General features: G+C 44.3%; 1 protein-coding gene across 1 annotated transcript in view; it reads left to right on the forward strand.

Annotated features, from left to right (window-relative positions):
* Positions 1 to 547: 547 nt before the first annotated feature.
* The window catches only part of LOC149336883 (nose resistant to fluoxetine protein 6-like), a 49043-nt gene continuing 24927 nt past the window's right edge, over positions 548 to 24663 (forward strand). Inside the window, exons 1-8 of the mRNA XM_089553181.1 lie at positions 548 to 1303; positions 6517 to 6728; positions 10529 to 10640; positions 14601 to 14685; positions 15677 to 15768; positions 18324 to 18503; positions 21367 to 21460; positions 21939 to 22025. Of these exons, the coding sequence (XP_089409307.1) occupies positions 928 to 1303; positions 6517 to 6728; positions 10529 to 10640; positions 14601 to 14685; positions 15677 to 15768; positions 18324 to 18503; positions 21367 to 21460; positions 21939 to 22025 (1238 nt within the window). The 5' untranslated portion in view covers positions 548 to 927. The remainder of the gene's footprint in view (positions 1304 to 6516; positions 6729 to 10528; positions 10641 to 14600; positions 14686 to 15676; positions 15769 to 18323; positions 18504 to 21366; positions 21461 to 21938; positions 22026 to 24663) is intronic.

Consider the following 24663-nt stretch of genomic DNA (forward strand, 5'->3'; position numbering starts at 1 on the left):
TTCTCAGGAGATATATAATGTTTCATGCGAATTTTTTTTTACAAAAGTTCTGTAATAACTGCAAAGAGCCCCTTTTAGGTCCTGTCCTTGTGCAACACAAACTGCTCATTGAAGCATATTGGCTAATATCACTTACTGACTCGTGTCTTCTGAGTCCACTTCCCACTTAATCGATTCTAATTCTTCTGTATTCATTACAATAACATGCCTTTCGTAGTAGTAGCCCAGATGAGTCAGCCAAAACGCTACCATTTATCTGGTACAGAAGATGAAAAAGTTGCCTGTTAATAGTGTTTCAGTCCAAGTACTTCAGCAATAACACATGATAAATCCTATGCTACATATTCTAACTCTCATTAGGTTCATGGAATAGCACCTGCATATTCACTGCTTTTTTCATAAGCGGAGATAAGCCCTGGTGGAAGTGATAAAGTAGAAAACGTGGACTGACTTCCTCCGCACAGAGGATGCGAGACGCGGAAAATGAACCGAAGTTCAAGGCGCTGTATGGAAAGAGGACTTCAGCGTTTCAGGCGGAAGGAGAACATAAAAGGGCGAGGACTGGTTAGATCAAATCGCTAAAGTTTTTTTCATGTTGCACGTGCTTAATTCGACCACCTCGTGTCACTTGGCTCTCCGCCGGCGGCAAGACAGCTCCTAGCCGTTACGGCAGGTTCTAGTGACTCGCAGAGTGCAGCGTTCTACGGCTGTTTCGTTCATTTTCCCTTCGATTGTTCCTGCGTAGTCAGCGCGAGAGCACGTCTCAAAAGTGCAGCACCAGCGAACACCTGCATACCGCCTAAGAACACCTTGCTTGATCTAAGAGTAACGTCACGCTATTCATGAGGAAGTAGACAAGAGTTTTTTTTTTCTGAGCTGGTTTTTGTTTCTTCTTTTTTTTTTACTCGTTCCAAGCCTCTGACCACAATGTGTTCATTTCTCCAGACGATAATACATTGCCTCCGCTTCCCTTTAGCCTCAATGTCCGTGCTTGTGGTCTTGTACCTGATTGTCCCAGTCGTCTCCGCTCAACGGCCCACGGCAGAGAATGCAACAGCGGCCAGCTTCAAAGGCGAGGATTCGGCCGGACCCGTCTCAACAGCAGCGGAAGCAGCTCCAGCGCAGGAAGGTGACACCGTGGACTTCGCTCAATCCCTGCGGGACGTAATAGCGTGTGGCGTGGCCAGCATACCAGCGTCGATACGGAACAAGCTACTGAGCGCCGAGATCCGCCCCGAGTGCAGCATCGCCCTGCTTCGTACCATGCGCGCAATCCAGAATCTGGAGCCATGGGCGCTAAGGCGTGAGTGAAGGATTCATTCTTATTTTCAGTGTTGTCCTATTCGCGGATGCCAGCGTGGGCTTAAGGAAAAGGTGGACGAGTTTATGTAAAGGTTGTTGTTGCGACTGAGAGAAGAATGAAAAGGTTCATGCACATTTTTTTTATATCCTGCCAGTATATGTATATGGCACTGATTGTGACCTGGTATATTATTGTGATGTAACCCCCCTCCCCCCTTATGTAACGCCCCATCACCCAGGGGTCTTGCAGGGTCAGTAAATGATGATTATGATGATGATTATGATGATGGTGATGAAATTGCACGGGCCTGCAAACTGGCTCAAGCCGAGCCACCACCGCTGCCACGTGCAGATGACCATCTTCACGAAGGGCTAAATTGAAATATTACTGTCGCAGGTTTAGCTCTAGGTCTAATCTGGCCAGTCAGCGGGTTATTAAGTTGTACTGTGTCACATGAAAACATGACGTGTTGCGTGTTTGTATGAAGGAAAAATAACTGTACTTGGCGAGGAAAACAATCATGTTTTAAGCTCTGTTTCGATGCGGAGTCTCACATTTGAACCTTCGGTGGGGTATTGGCGCACCTGGCTAAGATAATACTATTTTTCTACTTTCACTCTGGTTTTTTTTTTGTTTCACCAGACGCATAATCACACGCAGCCGATCAGACGCGGAGCTGGCATAAGAAGGGTACCCACGAGTATTATGCAGGCTGCTGGATCCCAGCCAGAACTATGGTGGTCACTGAGTTTTCCATTCGATGTTTTATTCATTATGGTGTCTACATTTTGCAAACCATCCGAATGGGTTCCTTACAGCCCGAAAGCGTCATGATGAAGTAAATATTTTTTTTTGTTGCGTGTACGTGTAAAAAGGTTCTTCCTGTGCAATTGTTGTATACATCATCATACGTTAAACAGGGATATGAGGTCTTATAATCATCAGCATCATTTTCCTTTAAGTACCTCTGATGAGTTTAGTGTAGGCGAAACTTTGATATGAGATTTTTCCAAACCCGTGTTATAAAAAAGAGAGTGGTGGCCTAATGAAGCCAACTGATTTACATACGTTTGCGGAAAGTTACGTGAGGCGTTCTCACCAGTTCTGAAAATTCTTGGTTTCGATGCCAAGGTATTTATGTGATCGACATGAGATAGTGCAAGTGCGTTTAACGAGTACGGATAGTGCGTGGCATACCGTTTAGACGACACGTGCACGAATTTGCGTTTTGATGCAATATCTTCATGAGCCAAGTAGAGCGCCAATTTTAAATGAAGTCTGTGCCGAGCTGAACCTATTCTAAATAGTGAACAATTTTTAAATGCCCAACAATTTTCAATTTTTATGTCGTGCTGATCTTTATTTGGAGTATATGCTACAAACGATGCAATCGTATGCGAAAAAAACGAATGTACTACGAAATGGCAGCAGGAAATTCATTACAGATCAGAAAAAGAAACGGGACTCTTGAGGTAACCTTAGCAGCAACCGAAAGGATACTGTGGATGACGGTGTACTAGGAACGAGCAGTTAAAAGCAGTGAATCCGTGACCATAACTGCGGGTCCGGGGAAAGGCAAGAGAGCTTGGTGAAAAAGTGCTGATCAGGAACGCAATCAAAACTGTTTGAGAAATAGAGGGAGATAAGGTCCGTTTAACGGAAGAGAGTTTAGGCTCAGGTGGAGGTAAGTCCTGAATTCAAAATGTATTATTCGCTGTAATAGCCAATACGAAAGCAATGTAGGTGAGTGGCGAAAAGTAGAATTAATACTGCTATATAGGAGTACAGCACATGTTTAGAAGTTTGCATGCTATAAACGATCACGAAAATTAGTTGAATGGACCATTGCGGTTGCATGCCTTAAATGCGGGTACAATCCTGCTGTTTTTGTACTCAGACGGTATTGAGCTGCTTGAAATGCACTGCTTGAGAGTTATTTGCAGGCTAGAGCTGGACATTTCTTTAGTACTTAAAAGAATTCTAGCGCCTATATTGTCAGACCCACGAGCATTGAGAGCTACAGGTTGACAAAGATTTTACAAATTTCTCTGACGGACGCAACAAGTGCTATTTGAGAGAAGTGTAAGGTCTGCAATACGGAAAGACTTGCGACGCGTTCCTGAGTGAACAGACTCTCCAATGCACAGTCATTGCGTAAAGAACATGAAAGAAAAATTATCTAAGCTGTTCAGAATGGAAGTTAACTAATTCTTAACTATTTTAGGTTTATTACGAAGGATGTCAGTTAGGTTATCGTCAGAATTTGTTTGTACTCATAAGCAAATTATTTGGTTAACACAAAGTTCTTTTCCAATTTACCAGCTCCTCTTAGCTTCCACGAGTAAACTTTTTTCTTGAATTATTTCGAGAAGCAGTTATAAACCACGACTCTCCTACGCCACCACAAATATAAACTTGGAGTATACAAGATTCGATAATAGAGATAATTTTCTCCTTACACTAAGACCTGTTCTTACTGGTGAATCTTTTGAAGGCGGTCTGTTTAAAGTAGTGGGAAAAATTTAGCCCGCTCAATACGCTGTAAACGTTTCACTACGTGCAAAGATTCTTTGATATCCTTTTCAACATTCCTCTGAAAAGCAAAGTGGGAAGATGAAATATTCAAAGGAAAATAAAATATAAGGACTTGGCACAAGGATCATTCCTCCAAATTTTTAACCATCACCAGAATGAGCAAATATTATTCTTCAGCGCGTGGCGAGACGCGAGCGCCGAGAGAGAAGCCAATGTGCTAATTTTGGACTGCGTATTATGCGAGGTTTAGTGCTCCGGGGTACGTGAGCGGCAAGCAGATCTGCTTGTACTAATGTCTCTAGCTCGCTACCGCTAGTGTGGAAGTATTGGCCGGATAAGCTTGCTTCCTTGCGATATCTGAAACCCAGCAAACCTGTACACCCTGGGGCCGCAAATGGGTTGCTCATTTATTTATTTATTTATTTATTTATTTATTTATTTATTTATTTAGTACATACTGCTAGCCTCCTGCCGAGGCTGTAGCAGGATTGGGGCATGTTATACAAGGGGAGAAAACGACAGTAAGAAAAATACTCTTAGATTATTGTTATACAGTTCTAGTTGGCACAGTGTAACAAAGGACACAAAACTACAGTTAGAGATCATAAGCCACAAAAAAAATTGCAGGAGGGCAAAAGTAACAAATCAAGAGCATCCTGCAGTCAGGGTACAGTTGATAGCTGGGAAAGAAAGCTTTCCAGGAACGGGCACTTGACCACGTCATCAGGTAAGGCATTCCATTCACGGACTGCTTGGGGGGGGAAATGAATAGTTAAATGTGTTGCTGTGTGCCCGGTATTCGATTAAATGCTTAGTGTGTTGTGGTCTAGTGTTGCGGTGAGTTGAGCGGAAGATGTAACTCTCACTGTTGATTTTAAGGGTTCCAGACAAGAGAAGATAAATATATTTGAGGCGTGTATGCTTGGCGCGACTAATAATAGTGCTAAGACCAGCCTGGGTAAGAAGTTCGGATAGTGACTCTTGGCGGCAATACTTGTTATAGTTGAACATAATTACCTTGCGTTGTAGGCCTCTTGACGTTGTAGAGCTGCAAAAATGATTACATTCCAACGCAAGGGAGTAGTCGCATAGCTAACAAATCATACTCGCTTAAGGAACACAAAAAAGAACCACTGAAGCTCTCGCCTTTCTTAAAGGCAAAGAACGACCCACATAGGTAGAACGAAGCTGCAATACATTTCCTACTGCCGAACCATCACTGATTCGTAGATTTCGGGAGGCTAGATAATATAAAAGGCAGCGGAAACTTTTACTTTTAATGCCCAGACATTTACAAGGTGGGTTAAGTGTTCACAATTCATTCAGTAATAGCGACTTTATTCCAGAAATGCAAAAAATTGGGAGATTTGCTAGGAGAAATATTATTCAAGCCCAAAGAAGTTTAAGCAATTATGATGATGTCCGAATAGGTAAGCTTGATAGAAATGCCCGAGAATACGAAGTCGGATACAGTAAACGAAGAAAAATTTTTAAATCACCTTTATGACTTGCCATTTTGTGTTGTGTGAAAATTCCTGGTTATTTTTCTGTGCATTCATTAACAATTCAGTACGTCTCTTCCAAATCTGGCAGCGGGTGCTTTGACCTTGTTTTCGTAAACATAATGGAAAATTACTGTTTTGCAAAAAAGCTTGCCATGCATGAAGTTCTGCGAGCGGGAATTAAAATATCGATTATCTCAAATATTTTCCCATAGGTGATACTCCAGGAATCGCAATATTAGTTTCAGATCGGTATGCGCTAAATATTGACAATATCAGGAATACCCGCATAGAGAACAGTACAGGTCACTCAAACATGCATGAAAATTCAGTGTAGGAAGGTAAAAACAAGCGCTTGAAATAGCCACATGGAGAAACGGAGCAACAGCAGTAAAATAATTTAGAGTAAAGAAACATTTATGGTTATGGTGTTCGGCTGCTGCCCCGAAAAACACCACATCAATCCTGGCTGTGGCAGTCGCAATTCAATGGAAGTGGAATTCTAGAGGCCCGTGCACTGTCGGACATCAGTGCACGTTAAATAACCCCAGGTGGTCGAAATTATCCCGAGCCGTCCACTGCGGCGTCTCTGATAGCCTGAGTTTCCTTGGGACGTTAAACCTCATAAACCAACTAAACCAAGTTGTTAGGTTTGGTTTGGTTTATGAGGTTTAACGTCCCAAAGCGACTAAGGCTATGAGAGACGCCGTAGTGGAGGGCTCCGGAAATTTCGAACACCTGGGGTTCTTAACGTGCACTGGCATCGCACAGTACACGGGCCTCTAGAATTTCTCCTCCAAAGAAATTCTAGCCACCGCGGCCAGGATCGAACCCGCGTCTTTTGGGTCAGCAGCCGAGCACCATACCCACTGAGCCACCACGGCGGCCAAGTTGTTAGGGTGGAAGGGGTATGCGGTACCAAATCTCACACAGGTGAAGTCAACCAGAAAGGCACTCCTAGAAATGACACTTCCGGTTATAGAGACACTGCAGTTTTAGCGGCAGAAAAGATAGAAATACCGAGAAAATAACGAAAAGCGTAAAATGACAGATAAGAATCCAGTGTGTGCATCCTGTGAATGGAAGCGAAGGCACACTGGTCGAAAAGCCTGCACCCTTGACTATGAAGTGTCATGTCTTGTGTCTCTAACGGCTTCGTTTTTGCTGCGCTTGCAGTGCTGGATGCGACGGGAAAGACCCCGACGGGGCTGCTTCAAGGAACACGTGCGGATGTGGGTGCCTTCGACGAGTGCATCGAGACCATCGTTAAGGATAGCTACGGAAACGAGGTGTCACGTGGCCAGTACTGTAGCCTCGTAGTCTCCATTAAGAACGCTACAGCCATTGAGAAGATGATCGAGTCCTCCATGGACATCATGCATCCGACGGTGAGACTGCATGTTGCCAGCAGATGATGCGTAACGACAGACTTGGATTAATGCGGCCAGCTTAGAGCTATAAACGTTGGCAGAACTGTTAAACGAAGCATTCAGTGAGATTATAAGGAAACCAGTCCAGGCTGCATTTTGAGGGCGCTTGGCAACTGTGCGACTTGTTCGTATCGTCATATCAGGCCAGAGTCGAGCAGAAAGACCTCACCTGGAGGGCGGTGAGATGTGGGTTCTGTCACGGAAAAGCTGTAGTAGCCCAGGGACTCGAGAGAAGTGCGGATTAGAGACAAATTTTAATCCCTCGCCGTATAGAATTGGGGCCTTGATAAAGAAGATGCGCCATGGCCTCAAAAACTTCGCACCGCTTTTTCTTAACTCTTTATTTATCTGTTAACGGCAAGAAACAAACGTTTCGCAGCTACGGAAGCCCACATATGTGCTGAGCACGTTGGACACCATGAGCTGGGAATTCTAGCCAAACACCCATGCTGCGGAAAGCAGTGACAAAAGCAGAAGTGGTTGCAGTGAACAAACTGACTTTTGTAGGGGCTGGCTCAGACGCTGAACACATCAGTATCCCCATCGCCGCTGACAGTCACAATGCGCCCACTGAGAACATAGGCCACTCCCATATGTCTTCAATTATTTATATCCTGTGCCAGCCGCGGCCACCTTAACCTAGCAAACTTCTTTACCTCATCCGCCCGTCTAACTTTCTGCCGCCATCGGCCGTTGCTTGCACTCCATTAGAATTCAGAACGTTACCCTTAAGGAGCAGCGGTTATCTTGCCTTCGCATTACATGCCCTGCCCAAGCCCACTTCTTCGTCTTGATTTCGACTAGGATGTCATTAACCCACATTTCTTCCCTGGTCCACTTTGCTTCCTTCCTGTCTCTTAGATAGGCAAGCCTATTAGGCACCTATCATTTTTTTTCCATACCTCCATCCGTTGTCTTTAACGTAAGCTTATCCCTCTTTGTTAGTTTCCACGTTTCTGCCCCATAAGTGAGTACCGGTAAGATGCAGCTGTTGTAGACTTTTCTCTTCAGTGATATTGTCAAACTGCCTGTCATGATCTGAGAAAACTGGCCATTTGCGCTCCACCCTATTCTTATTCATATTGTAATTTCCCTCTCATGATCCGGATCAGCGGCCACCACCTGCCCTAAGTAGACGGATTTCCTTACCACGTCTAACGCCCTGGTACCAATCATAAACCGCAATTACTTTCCGAAACTGTTGAACATTATTTAGTTTTCAGGATTTTAATTTTTTAAACCCACTGTTCTGTTTGCCTATCAAAAAAATTCATCATGCTTTACGATTCAGCCCCTGGGTGACTTAGCAAGGCAAAGTCATCAGTGAATTGCAGATTACTTAGGTATTCTCCATTAAGACACTTTCCGGTAACTTTGATCCTGAACTGCTATAAATCCACGTCTCTGAATACCCCCTGTAAAGAGGCGGTGAACTGCTTTGTACAGATCTGTATCCCGGCCTGACGCCCTCCTTATCGGAATTTCATTGCTCTCTTTATGGAGCACCTTGGTGGCTGTGCATCCGTAGGTATCTTGTAGTATTTTTTCATATGGCACTTCTATACCCTCACGCCGTAACGTCTGTATGACTGATGAGTGAAATGCTTTCTCGTAATTTGTGAACGGTATATATAGTGGTTCTTTTATTTTACGCATTTCTTCATTACCTGATTGATAGTTTGAATATGGTACATGGTCGAGTAGTCTTACGAAACCTGCGTGGTCATTACTTTGATCGAAGTTTAAGTTCCCCTGTTCCTAGCCGTGTGAATGAAGGGGCTTAGATTCCTTGCACTTATGAGCCTTTTAAGTAACAGACTACAAAATGAGGGCAGCGCTGTGCCGCCTTCTGTTCCAATCACCGTTAAGCAACGGCTCTCGGTTACTACTGGAGGCGGCCATAGCTGGAAATAGGACTCTGTCAGCGATATGGTTATGAAGTTTTCCGACGGAGTCGTTGCATTACCACTGTCTGCAAATTTGAGCCATAGAAAAAACACTTCACTACGGCGGTCGCAAGCTGCGCGTCCACTAGCGGCGATTGGATTGGTAGAATAAACATAAAGACTCAAAATAAGTGCTGTTCCAGCAAAAGTGAACCGTAATTTTTAGAAGTAGGTTTTTTTTTTGTTATGCCGGTGTTTGTAATCACCCGTGTCGAAGTGGCATATCAATATTCGACATCTCCACCGCTTGAGGAGCGGATCGTACTGTCGTGCGCGTTTTATATGGTATTTTCTTTTTGTCTTTCTTATCCTTTACTTCCTTGCTCAAGCCGAAAGACCTTAATATCACGTGAAATGAACTTTTACGCTAATCGACCTAAAGACGTTAACCTTAGAGCTTAAGCTTCATCTTTTATGCTAATCATACTTGCTGGCCTACCAGCTGCGAAGTAACAAGCTGTGCTGCCCCTTAACACTCCGCCAATTTGAAGCTATAGAAAAGAGCTATTGCTGGCATGTGGTTTTGCTAAGCTCTCCAGAAATCGTATTTACACTTGATGAGCTCTAATTCTGATCAGCAGATGATGAGGCTGTTTATTGCTGAGTACCCAGCTGGTATTCTGGTCTCTCTAGCCGAGAAGATGATGATGAAGAAGAAATCGAAAAAATTGGAGTAGACACTTTAGCTCCGCCTTAAGGGTATGACCAGATGGGTTAGTGGGTTTATGCACATATAAGCGGAATTGGCTATTCTCGGCTTTACTTTCATAGATCGCAGGGACCCCTCATACCACGCTTGGCGCCGTGGTGCCGCGATTAAGCGATGCTCCACTGACCTGCGATGGTAGGTTTAGCCACCGGTTGGGTTTGTGAGACCAAAGCTGTTCTTCCCGAGCAGCCTCTCGTGACCAATCGTTAACTGCCCCTGCCACGGTGGCCAGTTTGCTCACAATCTGGTGGGCAGGTTGTGACTACGTCACAAGGTCACGTCATCTAGGTGGCCAACCTGGGTTGATAGAGCACCCGGTTGCTATGGTCTCTCCGGCTACGAGGCTTCAAACGGTTAGTACAAAGGAGTACTAACACTCTCTCGTTAAAATTAAAATAATCCGTATGAGTTACCCGGTGAACCGAACCTTTGAATTGTACATTAAGATACATCCACAAGGTTTCCCACAATCTCACAAAAATTCTGGAGCGGTCGCATGCAACCATCGTGCTTGCCGGCGCAGAAGGAACTTGCTCCGTTGTGAAAGTAGGAAAAACTTATAATAAAATAGCACCTGGATGGCCTTTAAAATGGTAGAAACTGTATGTCGCTTGCGATGAGGTGTCGTCATGCCTAAACTAGTATGTCGGCCAGACTAGAAGATGTTAAAATGATCGAATTAATGGCGCAAGCGCGCAACGTTAGGAACAGGCAAGGAGGATCGGTTATTAATAACATCATTTCATGTGAGTTCCGGTATCGTAAGCCTTTCCTTGATAAATGTGCTGTAATAGGAAGAAGAAAAAGAAGAACATCAAGATCAGTGCTTGAATTTGAAAAGAGGAATAGATCAAGACGCACATGTGTTGGGACTCCGTCCATATTTCGACGTGATAAAGTGCTCGCGTTTCTCAGATATTGATCCTGTTCGAACATAAGATAACATACGGCATGATCAGGTGTACAAATTTGCCGCTCGTTCCTTTCGCCTCCGTTACGCTGTCTTTCCTCCTCTGCGCTACCATTTTTTTTTTTCATGAACTATGGACCGACATTCCACGCTTGCCTGATTTTGTCAGTTTTTTTGTTTTGTTGCTCTCTAGATCCAAGACTACAAAGCGCACTTCTCGTTCACGGAAGTTCGAATGCTTCGGTTGGGAATCTGCTTTTTAGATGACTGTAGTCAGCAAGACCTACAAAACATCGTTGCTTCAGGTATGTTCTGTGCATCATTGGAGCCCTAGCATATGGCAACAACAATTCTGTGCAGTATACATAAAAAACCCACCGTTTTTTTTAGAGCGAAAGCTGTACTACTCGGGGTAAACCTTCCGATTTCGATGTGGATAAGACAATGACCTTCCATGCCTCACAGGGTCAAACCGAACTTAGTTGCGCTGTGGTACGGCCCAAGCTATTGTAGTACGACCACGTGATCATACGACTGTGATCACTGGGCACCTAACCTTGACCCAGTGATCACAGTTTGGTCTATTCGCTATAAAGGAGCAGATTCCGAATAATGTACACCGCTAGCGCCGGGTAAGTGTGGGGTGGAATGCTTGGAAAATGAGCCTCTGACTGCACCTTGTCTACACGAAAACCACTTTACGCTGTGTCGCTTTTTGTCCAAGCTTCCCTCGCACCATCAAAATTCATGGCCACCGTAAAAACGGTAGTGGCGCGCTATTTGTGTCACGTAGTTGTTTTCTTAGATCAGCTATCTTTGCACAGTACTCATTCCGTCTAAACGAAGCCGGAAGTTTGGGACTATTCATCGCGAGCTAGTTGTCCCCTTTCAACTGAGCACGCTGTATGTGTGCACTACGCGTGACTTAAATGCGGCTGAAGTTGCATGTGACTGGGAGAATTAAAGCGCATGCCAAGATGCATAGCTGCTGCGCTTGATGGCATGTCCTGGGTGGTAGAGACTGAGGCTGAATACATACCCGTTGATCTCGTGCATTAAAGTTATGCGCACGTGTCTCTTGTGCACAGCGTCTATCTGAATCTAAACATAAGCTGCAGATGAAGCTGCTTGCGCCAGAATTGCACACGTGAACGGGCTAATCAAAAAGTGACCGAAATTTGCCAGAATGGGTCTAATTCGAAAGTCACGTAAATCACACTGCTGGCAACATTAGTTACTTGAGTGCTAAGTAAATTTGAGGAGGGGTCACAACCCATCCAGAGATCTGAAAAGATGTTAGCTTTAGACGGTCATGATCAAAATCGCGAAGTATGCAAGCCATATATTTAATGCCTAAGCATTGGTATTTCACATATTTCCTGGTGTTCGTGCTTAACATAAAGGTGAGGTCTAAGGGAGCATTTGTTAGGCGCAAGAAAAATACTTAAAATAAAGGGAAAATGTCTTTGGTACAGCGGCTCGCCACAGTACCTTCTCTCATATAGGGGAGCTGTAACATGTTTAAGATTATGTACTACCAGCTGCTTGCGGATATCTAGCAGCTACCGGAAACACAATGTGGCATCAGAGATAGCGTGTCTCAGATATGATTATCTAGCTTATTTTACTATGATCTTCTGGGAGTGCGGAAATATTAATGCTGTCACGTGATAAAATCTCTTCTTATGATTCATTTTAGGCTCGCGAAAAATAAGGCTGTAAAGGATACTTGCTGCTAACACTGTTGTCTGCTATTTCTGAGGATGATCGAGCACATCCCACACGATATTTCGTTCCCAAGACCAAACTTTCTATAGTTAGCTAATTTTCCTTAAAGGGATACTGAAGCAAAATCTCAAAATTGAACAAAAACGCTGAAAATAGGTTCTCGGAATGTGATTACACCGAAATCTTGTCGTCATTGCGCGTATTTTTCAGCGGATGGTTTTATTTTTGATGTTTCATGAGCGCGCGCCAAGCCCTCCCATCGGCGCGAGGTGAGGGGCGTGACGTCATGGCACCCTCCCGTGGCGACAAATATGGCGGCGCCCTTCGATGCATGAAGCCTCGCTTCGGACTGGTTTCGTCGTTGTTACTGCCTTCTTCAACGCGTTCGTTTTATGGCTATAAATAGGCCACCGGTCTTTCGCTTCGTCTCCTGTCTCACATAAGAAAGCGTACGAGTAATATATTTGCTTTATTTTTTGTTTAGAGTGACGATTGTGCCCCCTTTAGGCTAAGAGGGGCGTCGGTTTGTTGACAACAATGGTTCCCCTCCTAACCACCAGATGGCGCCACAAGTCTAAATATCGTCGTGCCTCTGTTTTAAAAGTAAGAATGTTAGAAATGGCGTAAAGTCCGTGAAAATAGCTGCATTTAGCGTACGTAAGCGTGCATACGGTTATGGTGTGTAGACAGCATCGATTAACAAATTGACATATCTGTGTGCGCCGTGAGCAGACGACAACCGCGAGTAGCGATGGCAATCGTGCTCCTGCGGGAACGGTTGGGACCACTGATCTCTACTAGGGGAGCTGGATGCCGCATCAGGCACTCGAAAGTGAAGCCACCGGAAGTAAGCGGCCTTGTCCCGGAAGTCAGCCTTTGGCAGAGCATGAAATCGGACCTCAGCATGGTTTTTCATCTCCAGTTTTGTTTTCCTACTTAGCATTTCGTCTTTTCGTCGTTCTCGTCTTTTTACATGACAATGCCTACCTGTTGCGCCGTCAACTGAGCGAGGAGACCCGCGAAGTCTTCGGGAAAGACGTTTCAAAAATAAGGGTCCATTGCATCGCAATGGGACGACACTAGCAGACGACTGCAGGACGTCGCTACACGCAGCAAGTATGGAGCCTCGTCTACTCGGCTCCGTGTCGTCTCGTTTGCCTAGCTTCGCCAACTCTGCTCTTTACTGTGATGCTTGTTCCCACGATCAAGCCCAAGTTATGCTATCAATGGGGGATAAATATAAGAAAGACTAGGTTGAAACATTCACCAGGCAGCTTACTTTGCAGCGATCATTTTACCGATTTATGTTTAGACCGAACCGGAGCGAGGGCTAGACTACATCTTGTGAGGTGTCGACGGTATTCGGTTGGTTCGCACTAGCGCCTCCAAAAGGTATGGTACTGCTTTTTCGACGGAGCGTGTCATTTGCTGTTTCGTATTGGAGCAAGTTAAGCCTGAATGGGATTTAATTCGTGGTGCTTGGTGCAGTTGACTTCTAACAGCGCTTCTCACACGCACTGCAGCATTCGTCTTTCTTGTCAATAGTTCCTCTCGCGCTGTGCCTTTTCTTTTCTGCATGAAAATTCTGTTTTAAGGTGACCTAGCCTCATCGTCATTCCACTACTTCTCCTTCACGCTCGGAAGACAAGAACCAAACAAGAACATAGTGTTTAATGCACGTACTCCTTTGCCGCGGCAGGGTGAGTCCTGCATGCCTGTTTTCTTCAGTTTCTCTGAAATTACTGGGTTCTGCACACAATGCTCTCATTTCTCGCGTTCAGCTTGCTTGTTCCTTTCATATAACACCAAACATTATACGAGACCAACGCAAAAAACTGGGAACGAAAGGGCGAAATAGGCGACTTTTTGCATTGAAATACACAGCAGACACCCGACTTCCGGGACAAGCCGTCCAACTTCCGGTGGCTTCACTCGCGCTCGTCTCGGAACGCGGGAATGCGGCATCCAGCCACCTAGTGGAGATCAGTGGTTGGCGCGCGGGTGTAATGACGTCTAGTCGTAGCTTCCACACGCAGCCGCCAGGTGCAATGATACGGCAATAAATCGCGAAAAAAAAAACGTGTTATCCGCCTATTTCGCTAAAATGTTTGTCGCATTTATCAATTTTAGCAGTCAAGCTCTTGTTCACATGTAAAAGAGCAGCTCCAAAAGTTTGGTTCAATATCCCCTTAACTCATAAGTTAGTTAGCTGCGCAGCGTAAAAACACAGTAAATCTACGCCACGTGACTGCAAACAGGAGTTAGGTGGTTTCACTTGGTCGCACACTCGGTGTTTTTTAACCACCAAGAATTCACTGCGCATTGCGTAGAGGTAACCAAACTTGGAACAGGTATAGGGTACGCAAAAGACGTGGTATTCCGCTTGAACACGAATATTGAGGCTATTTAAAAGAACGGCGTTTAGGACTTCTGCCACAATCAGCCCTTTAAAATCCAAGGGCTCAAAATGTCGCTTCCGTTTACAAAAATATTTTCCCGAAATATGCCACTGCGAACGCTCTTATTATTCTTTCCAGTGACACCTTCGATAGTAAAAACTGAAGTGACAAACTGCGTCACGGCGGAACCAGAACCATGGAGCAACACTCAGCTAGGGATTGTGTAAGTTATTTTTTCAGTTATATAAACTCAAAGGGTCGACATGTAGCCTTAGTCGACATGTAGCCTATGGTACTTGTCGTTTACCTCTTGCACCTTTGTTGGTCAATCTAATCGTCCCTTTTAGCATATTATTACTTCAAATTTAAATGACTCCATTTGCTAATTACGTAGTTGTGATGAAATTAAACAATAAAATCCGCGTCGTTTTTTCTTTTGCAGCTCATAAAAAAATAGATTTCTTAACTCGGTCATGAACGCAATGAAGCATTCTATATAGAGTACCAGCTGCATCTTGATATTAAGCTCTCTCAAGCTGCCGTAAAAGGTTTCAGTGCAGCCTACAACCACTATTTCCAACCATCATTTATTTCCCATGTACGCTGCATCTCAGATTATTATGGCAAAAGAATCTATGCCCGCAACAATTCGGAAAACTCATTTTGACAGCTAATATAGAATGCCATTCAGAAAGCGATGTGGTGAATGATGTCACCCATTTTAAAAAAAAAAACTAATGAGAGTGCATTCATGACGACTGTTACACTTTTTTTTCGCATCGTTTATAGCTTAAAGAAAGTGGCGCTGCTCGGTTTGTGCGTATAAAATATATTTATAGCACACCCAACCCTTCAAACCTGTATACATTCTCTTCTTAATTTGAAATATTTGGTGAGCACTAGGCCAGCTTAATTTTTCAGTTGTCAGCAGCGAGTGATTCCACTGTTTCTGTTGAAACTCAATTAAGTGAAACTCTGTAGTCTCGAATACGTCGAAATGCCTTCACTTTAGGTTGTGCAGAGAAAACTGCATACCAGATACATTTGTCTTCCTTTTTGACTGACAACGGCATAAATGTTTTAGGCCTTTCAGGAAGTGGTTCTTTTCCAGCAACCGCTTAAGAGGCCATTGAAGGTCTAATGAAATACACTTACATTTTCTCAAAATAAAGGTAAACAACTTGTTTTTCAAATGCGTGTCTTTTCTCTTGCAGGATATTTTTAGGCCTTCTAGCGGTAGCCATCGGAGCTGCTACCGCGATCGACGTCTTCCTTCGATTCCAACCAAAAGTTGGAAAGGAAAAGAGTAAGTGCATGAACATTTAACTTTATTCCTGGATGAAATTGTTGAGTTCGTGCCACTGAATGATCGTTTCCTTGCGAGCCTGCTGCGTGTAGTCGAAAGCCTCGACATGTCTTTTGTGCGATAATGAGCGTGATGGGCATTAAGTCGCCAGAAATCAGCACAAAGCCTGGCCAGTTCATCATATTGGCTCATAGCGAAACACGCAGCGCGTTCAATTTCACATGGCATAATCCCACAAACATCGCAACCTACAAACATCGCAAGATATTGCACAGGGCTTCCCCATCTGACTAGTGCTTTGTCGTTAAGTTATGGCGTGATTCCTCAAAAGCTAGTCCACGGGTGCAAGATGTGCAAGGTGGCTCATTATTAAAGGGAACAGGCGAGCGCGTGACCGCCGAGCTTCGTGAGGCGCTGCCGTCGAAAGCCGGCAAGAACGTGCGGCACGAGGCACCATGTCCAACTTTTTTGGTCAAAAATTTTTAACGTTGGAAAACTGCACGTACTGATGTAGAAATACTGAAGCTAATGATCCGTTCTTCACAAATGTAGCAAAATATTTATTTTGTAGTGTTTCCATCTCTCGCATCCAGCTCTTAACACTGTCATAGAAAACCATTGGGGAAGGCTTTTGACGATAGCAGAAACGTTAATAGCAATACAGTTCTAGCCTGCCGAGGAAAGAACTGCGGATATGTAATAAGGGAGTAATTACTCATTGGCATCCACCAAAGCGCAGCCATACGGCTACAAAGGAAAGCTATACAGCTTTCTCAGAAACTTCGTAGTTAAAGAAAAATTCGTCCTGGTCCGGCGTTCGAACCCGGGACCACCGCTTCACCGGAGCAGTCGCTCTACCAATTGAGCTAACCTGGACTGCAAGCTTATGGTAGGGCGAGAGCGAATTGATCAGTAACTCGCAGTGGGAACTCTGTTGGTCAAATGTATAGGGGAATCCCCCAATGTGGAGTAGATTTGTAATAAGGGAGTAATTACTCATTGGCATCCACCCAAGCGCAGCCATACGGCTACAAAGGAAAGCTATACAGCTTTCTCAGAAACTTCATAGTTAAAGAAAAATTCGTCCTGGTCCGGGGTTCGAACCCGGGACCACCGCTTCACCGGAGCAGTCGCTCTACCAATTGAGCTAACCTGGACGGCAAACTTATGGTAGGGCGAGAGCGAATTGATCAATAACTCGAAGTGGGAACTGTGTTGGTCAAATGTTTAGGGGAATCCCCCAAGGTGGAGTAGATTTGTAATAAGGGAGTAATTACTCATTGGCATCCACCCAAGCGCAGCAATACGGCTACAAAGGAAAGCTATACACCTTTCTCAGAAACTTCGTAATTAAAGAAAAATTCGTCCTGGTCCGGGGTTCGAACCCGGGACCACCGCTTCACCGGAGCAGTCGCTCTACCAGTTGAGCTAACCGGGACGGCAAGCTTATGGTAGGGCGAGAGCGAATTGATCAATAACTCGAAGTGATCAATAACTCGAGGGTGGATGCCAATGTGTAATTACTCCCTTATTACAAATCTACTCCACCTTGGGGGATTCCCCTAAAGATTTGACCAACTGCGGATATATTGATCGGTGTAGTGAAATCTTACATTATAGGAAAAAATTGCGCTCATAAATTCTTTCCCGTTGAAAAATGCTTTTGTTCAGAATTGTTAGTCATGTTTACTGCTCGTGCGCTTTTTCTCCCGATTCTCGACAGCTTTAGGCGACAGCGCTTTGCAAAGCATGTACTTGCGTGTTCCCCCCCTTCCGTATTGAGCCACCCTGTACAGTATATCGAGATATGATCGCCAGCCAGACTTCAGTCTCTGCAGTACTCGCTAGCACTTTTCATTGAGTGCCTAGTATATGGTCTACCTCCTCTCGAAAATAACCTCAGTAAAGCACTGCGAAAAATGAGAGTTGATAGTCCATTCTTTGCCACTCAGCGTCATTTCTATGCTGATTTGTGCCTGTGCTACCGGCCCCAGAGAGGCGCATTGCGTAACTTAATTATATCAACGGTTTCTTCAGCTAAAACCCTGCAATCACCTTCAAGGATAAGACAGTGACTAACTCTTTGTTAGTCCGCGCAGTTTCGGAATATCAATGCTAATGTGGAGAGAAGGCTAGATTTAAAATATAACTGAACACGAAATCTCTGGAAGCGTCCAAAGTTCCCTCTTAAGATGCAGAGTCAAAGCTGTCATTTCTCGCTTCGAATGATAGCTACTAATCTGCAAACAAATTTCTACACCACTCTCTTTTCCTGACCAAAAATTCCTAGCCTTTCTTTCCCACGAATTATAGTTTACTCGTTTGCTTGGAGAAAGCCGCAGGAAGCACAAAGAACGCAGCCAAAACAGGAAATCAGTTTTTATATTCATAGATATACGTCTATGGCGTGCAAAGCCCATCAGCTTTATTACTTGCCCAACTCGCCATGATAAACAAGTGGCGATGTGATTAATGGACAGTAATATTTTGCCTCCCTCGATCGGAAATAGCATCGCGTCTAATCGTGCTAACACACCTTTGTATTTCGTTTCCAGGTGAGCGGTTTCAGAATGTAAGGGGGTTTTCTGTCGTGTCAAACACGTGCCACCTCGTCAGGGCTGCCGACAGAGCCGACGCTGACCGCTATGCTTTCCAGTTTCTTCACGGCGTGCGATTCTTCAGCTTAGGCCATATCGTTTTCGCCCATTGCCATATGACCTTCTCGGACACCATGTGTAAGCCCATCAAGCATGTTTTCTTTCTTTTGCATCAGTGCATTTTATTTTGATGGCAGTGCTAAGTGTTATGTTTCCCGAGGAAATTTCACATTTCAGTGTTGCGCGCGAAGCTAAATAACGAGGAAGTCCCACTGTTTTCCCCATAGTGTCAAGAGAATCATTAATACTGACTACTGCACCGCGAAAGCGATTTCGACGACGAAAATTCTTCTTCTGGAGAAGCACATTAGAACAATTTTTTTTCGTATTAAGTGAAATATACTGTTGAGAAAAAAGCTGATGCTATTGTTTACACTATCCTTCTCTGCCGCATCGCGAAAATCTAAGAGTTCTCGAGCCTCTCCGAACCAATCAGTGCCTTCCGAGAGAGAGAGAAAGACTTTATTCATTAAAGTCTCTCTCTCTCCATATCTCGGGGAGCAAGGTGAAATTCATAGCGTACATAATAACTTCAAGCGCTTTAGAGAGAAATCACTTAGAGAAAAGCGACAGGACGGTTACGATTCTGTAACGTGAGACACATCGACAGCTGTTAAGGTATTCGCACTTTACGATACTTTGGGGCAGACAGTATAAGAGCGAGTTCTGAGTTATATTCTAAATTCTCTTCACATGCCCATTTTCTGGACAGCTCTCCTCTCCAGTTTGGCGCGCTAGTTCCGCGGCATCACTGCGGTTCCTCTCGTCGGGCGGTCTACCATGGATGTACCGTCTCTACCGTAGAGTTTCTTACTATTACCTAGAGGGAAAGCTGGCAACCCGTCTATGGGAGTTTGCATGGGGGCCCCTCGAGACCATTTCAGCCACCATGGGCGCTCAAAGCATCATGGGGCGGTGAGCTACTTGTTGCGGAACTACAACTTTGGGCCAAAAAATAATAGAAAAATAAAGCTGTTCGATAACTACAAATGTCTTAACATTCAATATCTTGTTTAAAAATTGCAACAAACGAGCAGAAAAGCATTTAAGTGCAAAGTTTGCCCAAAATATTGGCCAGAGATGGACAGCTTTCCTATTGGCCAAGTAATGAACACTACAAAAACTAATATTTCGTAATTAACAGGCGCATTTTTAAAAGTAAATATGTTTTAAAAAAAAATTGTGGCTTCGATACTTCAAGAGGTTTTTTAATGGTATTTCGGAAAAGTGAAATCTTTTATTGGCGTCGTGTGTCGTTGCGGTTTCACTACTATGGCTTTTGCACACTGCGTTCGCGCGAAAGTCGTCTGCGGACACACGAACAGCGTTTTCGGAATGAAACATCTCAGTAGGGCCACTCCGTGTTCCCAAAAAATTACAACTGTCTCGCAACAAGTAGCTCACCGCCCCATGATGCTTTGGGCGTCCATGGTGGCTGAAGTGCAGCGCCGTCAGCTTTCCCTCTAGGTAATAGTAAGAAAATCTATGATATTTACCAAAAGTAACCGAGAAGCCACGCCGGCGGCCGGCGCTGGCTTGCAGGCGAGTGATGGCGCTGCTTTCTTTGGCGCTAGCCACTGCTCCTAGGCTGCGGGTGTAAACTGGGTGAGGTAGGCCTGCATCCTCGCTCAGTATGGCAGCACTCCGAAGGCTTTAAGTTGTTCGTCAAACATGCCTGCTTACTTGTTATCATCCAAGGAAGCAGGTCTAGAGCGCGGGCTAACGTCCGCCAGTTTACTACACCCGCAGGGAGGGGGCAGGGGCCAGCGCCGGAGACCACAGCGCCGCCGCTCGGCTGAGAGCCAGCTCCTGCAACCGCCGCGACTGCTCGGCTACTTATGGCAAAGACGGTACTTTCCTACATTCCTCCGGCCTTGCCATCTTCTTCCTTCAAATTCTACGTTAACCACCCCTCTGAATAGTACCCTTGACAGCCACCCTTTGGGTGCGTATTCCTACCCTCTCGTCATACCCTAGTCCTTCCACGACAACCTCTCTCCTTTCATGGTAACTGCCCTCTTGATGGTTACCGTGGAAACCAATACCCATGAGCGCCTTACGCTTTCGCTGTACCCTCCTCCCTCCACGGCAACTACCCTCCAGGGGAAAGAGGGAGGGGATTCAACCGCTTTCGCCCCACCTTGTCCCTTCCATGACAACCGCCCTTTCGATAATTCTGGTGGTAACCACCCACCAGTTGCGAGGGTTGTACCCCTCTCCTTCTGCGGCAGCCACCTGCCGTGGAAGGAGAAAGGTACACAACGGAAGGAGAGCGGTACCTGCCTAACCACCCGCCTAACACAACTACCACCTACCGAGATTGTTTTGGGTGGTCAGCAGGGCAAAATACAAAAGGTCAAAAGTTGACAACACACCTACCTATTTATATGCCTACCTACCGACCTAACTACTTACCTGCCTACCTGCCTGTTTATAAACCTACTTTTCATCTACCAATTTATTTATTTACCTATACACCTACCTACCTACCTAATAGCTACCTGCCTCCCTGCACGTACTCAAGTGCTGTCATGAACAATTCAAAACTTTTTTCGTGCCAAAATATCTGAATAAAAATGCAGCAATGTCTTCCGACGAGTTTGCTGAACCTGCGAAACAGCGGCGCTGCCTGCCTAGTTTCTTGGCAAAAAGTTGTTCGTCATTCGTTGCAAGTTTTCTTTCGTCTCTACATCTATTTTAGTGCAACCTTGTGTGTTAAATGTGAGCTTCGCAAATGGCTCGGTGGAAAGGTAATGTAATCTCTAAGGTTTGGATAAACCTATGCAGCTTTTTTCGAATGCTAGGTGAACTCCTATATTTGCTGAATGACGTTGGTGCCTAGAAAGCCATTAAGCTCTTTTTTTTTCGCTCCCGACGCTACTCAGGCATCAATTGATTCTCACACGCAGCAATTTTTAAAAAATCGCTTCTTTGCTTCCAGCACGCTTCCTGAACTTCCTCATCTACTCCAAAGAGTGGCCAAGCATGATTGTACCAGCAGCCTTAAACACCGTTGACACATTCTTTTTTCTAAGGCAAGTAAGGTGACTAAGTATGTATATATTAAAATAGAGCATCGAAGCCCTTTTAAAGTGTTGTAGAAGATCTAGAGTGGCGTCAAACCCCTCAGAAGACTTTTAGCTTCGACAAATAATAATGGAACCCTAACAACCGTATAGTTGAAGCTAAACTAGCTTACTGGGATAATAGCCTCTAAAATTTGGTTTTCTTGTTTCATTCTATTATATCCAAAGCTAGTTTGTTGATATGACATGCGTGAGTAAGCGAGCTAACGGGGTAGTGGTTGCCACAAAAGGTTAAGTGAGATCTTGTATTTTTTCAGGCTCCAGTAAGCATTGCGAGTAGTTAGGACTGTCTGTTAAAGAGAGAGGTACTTATGACAAAGTGCGGCGAAAAGCAACTACCTTGCTTGTGGATACTATTTTCAAGTGTGGACAAATACATTGTCTGATTTCTTGATGAATTTACACTGGTCCTCTGGCCATCTTACAGCGGATTCTTGCTTTGCCTAATTGTCACGAACCAGAACAAGAATGGCTACCTCGTTTTCGTCATTGGTCTAGTTCGGAGGCTGATTAGGTAAGAAAAATTATTACGCATTACAAGCTTTTACTGAGCATTAACTAGTACTACAGGGTGGCTCTTGATAAGACTATCCAAAGGGTCGATGGTAGACCTCTTAAGTTTTCTTGATATTTTTATTTGTTATTGTCTGATGACTACATTGAAGAGTTCTTCATTTGGCTTTTGGCCTCAAATTACTTTAAAAGCAGAGAAATGTTATGATCCCCCAAAAAGTTGGAATGCCACGCTTACGCGCTCGCCTGTTTTGCCCAAATTTCAATATGTATGTATATTCTTTCATGAGTGAATATTTCGTTATGTTCTTTTTTTCTGCCTGAAGGGCTTAGTCTTTTTTCTGAAATATGTCAGACTCCCCCAAATAACTTTTCTAATTATTTTGAAGTCTTCCTCTTACAAAACGAGACTACCAGAGCTGCCATAATGATACATTTTGTTCTACAAAGACATGTGTATTAAACTGAAGAAGTTCATAACTATAACATTTATGGACAGCGACGTATTTTCGCTCAAACTTAAAAAAAATGCACAGAACAACGCAAACATCTGACGGCGAAAAATAACCCATCTTAGCAATGCTCCGCAGTCTGAGAGCGAAACCAGAAGGCTCAGTGTGGGCACATGGTAGCTTTGATCGGATAAATTCAAAGGTGCCACTATATTATCTCGAATAAATGTTGTTGACTTCCACAAGTTTAAAAAGGAAGAATGAATGACAGTACGCGCCTTCCATGGCATTCAATCTTGGAATACATTACAGCTCTCCGCGTCGTCAACAGAATCCCTTTCAGAATTGTGCGTAGCGCGCACAGCCGGGCATTGTTGATTCTAAAATTAGTTAAAGAAACTTTATGGGCGTAAAAATAAATTATTTTCACTCTTTCCGTATCTCGCCCATTGTCCACAGTGCCCTCTAGCGATGTATGCGAACGACTATTCTTAATACTTCCGAAACGTTTTGAACATGATGAGCGATTTATCTTGAAGCTAGGAGACTAGATTGAGTTAAAACTTTTGTAGGATCGAAATGCATCAACTCGCTCAAAAAGAAGTTTTAAAGAAGAAAGCTGCAGTTTAGTTTGCATGGTTTATTGGTTTATTGGGGTTTAACTTCCCAAAAGCGATTCAGGCTATTGGGACGCCGTAGTGAAGGGCTCCGGAAATTTCGACCACCCGGGGCTCTTTAACGTGCACTGACATCGCACGATACACAGGCATCTTGAACTTCGCCTCCAAAGAAACTCGACCACTGTGGCCGAGTTTAGTTCGCATTTAGGTTTGTCTGCTTTCCGCGTGGTGCCGGTTTTTGAACCGCTGGTTAAAACAACTTAATTAGAACCTAAAAAGACCACATACGCCAGCGTGGCAAGTGCCTTGAAAAGCGAAAAATGTAGTGATTCAACTGTGTTGATGGTTGATTTTGTCGACGATCTAGATAGCAATGACTCTGAGATCATCCTGCCTCATCATACAACTTTATTTCCTACGTCGAAGAAGGCCTGTGGAACCAGCCGAGAAAACTGGCGGTAGCTAATTGGTTATATTCTAATTTGGGCCGGATTTCCCGCTCCACCTACCATTTTTAAATACATATTTACGCTACCTACATTATTTTCTAATCTGTAGGATTTCCACATCATTTCTTGCGGAATTTGAGGCCGCCTGGGCTGCTACAGATTCGCCCGACTGTATCGCCCGATTTCGTGGACGGCTATAGGGCTTCACGTTATCTTTTTCTAGGTGCAAAACTGTAAGAGACCCGCCGCGGTGGCTTAGTAGTAAGGCGCTCGTCTACCGAGCTGGAGTACCCGGGTTCGAACCCGACTGCGGCGGCCGCGTTTCGGTGGGGGCGAAACGCAAGAGGCGCCCGTGGGCTGTGCGATGCCAGTGCACGTTGAAGATTCCCAGGTGGCCGAAATTATTCCGGAGACCTCCACTGCGGCACCTCTTTCTTCTTCCACTCTTACCTCCCTCCCTTCCCTTACGGCGCGGTTCAGGTGTCCACCGATATATGTGAGACAGATACTGCCCCATTTCCTTTCCTCAAAAACCAATTTACCAAGAACTTCGATTTTTTTCAGAAGTATTTGCTATTACATAGAGAGACATGTTGTATACTTGAAGTTTTATTCAACGTTTTTACTTTTTATTTCGAGCGCATCTTTGAAACTTGTCATATTTTTTCTAAAAAGATTTAGCAAAATTTGATGAATTTCCCACTTCAGCAAAACTTTGATTACTTAAAGAGTGTTAAATTTGTTTTCTGTTGATGCATTTCATTCAAGTCTAAAACGTGATACTTCTTCGACCAAAGTTATTTAATGAGAACCCACAAAATACGGGTGTTTTTCCAAAGCTTTGGCAATAGTTAATGAAGACTTTTCCACGGGTTTTTTGAATAATTCTATTTCGTCCGAAATTGATTGCAATTTTCTGTTTCTTTATTTAAATTTAACCTCACATTCTGCAATAAAAGTCAGGGGATTGAAGCCTGGTCTCATTTCGCTAGAGTCGAAATGTGAAAGACCCCCATGTGTTGTGAAATCTCAGTTCACGAAAATGAACCCTAGGTGGTTTAAATTGTCGATAAAATTGTCGAGTTGCGTGCACTGGAAAGTTTGCTTTGCCGGCATAA

The sequence above is a fragment of the Amblyomma mixtum genome, chromosome 7 (assembly GCF_055824585.1).
Source record: "Amblyomma mixtum isolate Tamu chromosome 7, ASM5582458v1, whole genome shotgun sequence".
In the NCBI taxonomy this organism is placed as follows: domain Eukaryota; kingdom Metazoa; phylum Arthropoda; class Arachnida; order Ixodida; family Ixodidae; genus Amblyomma; species Amblyomma mixtum.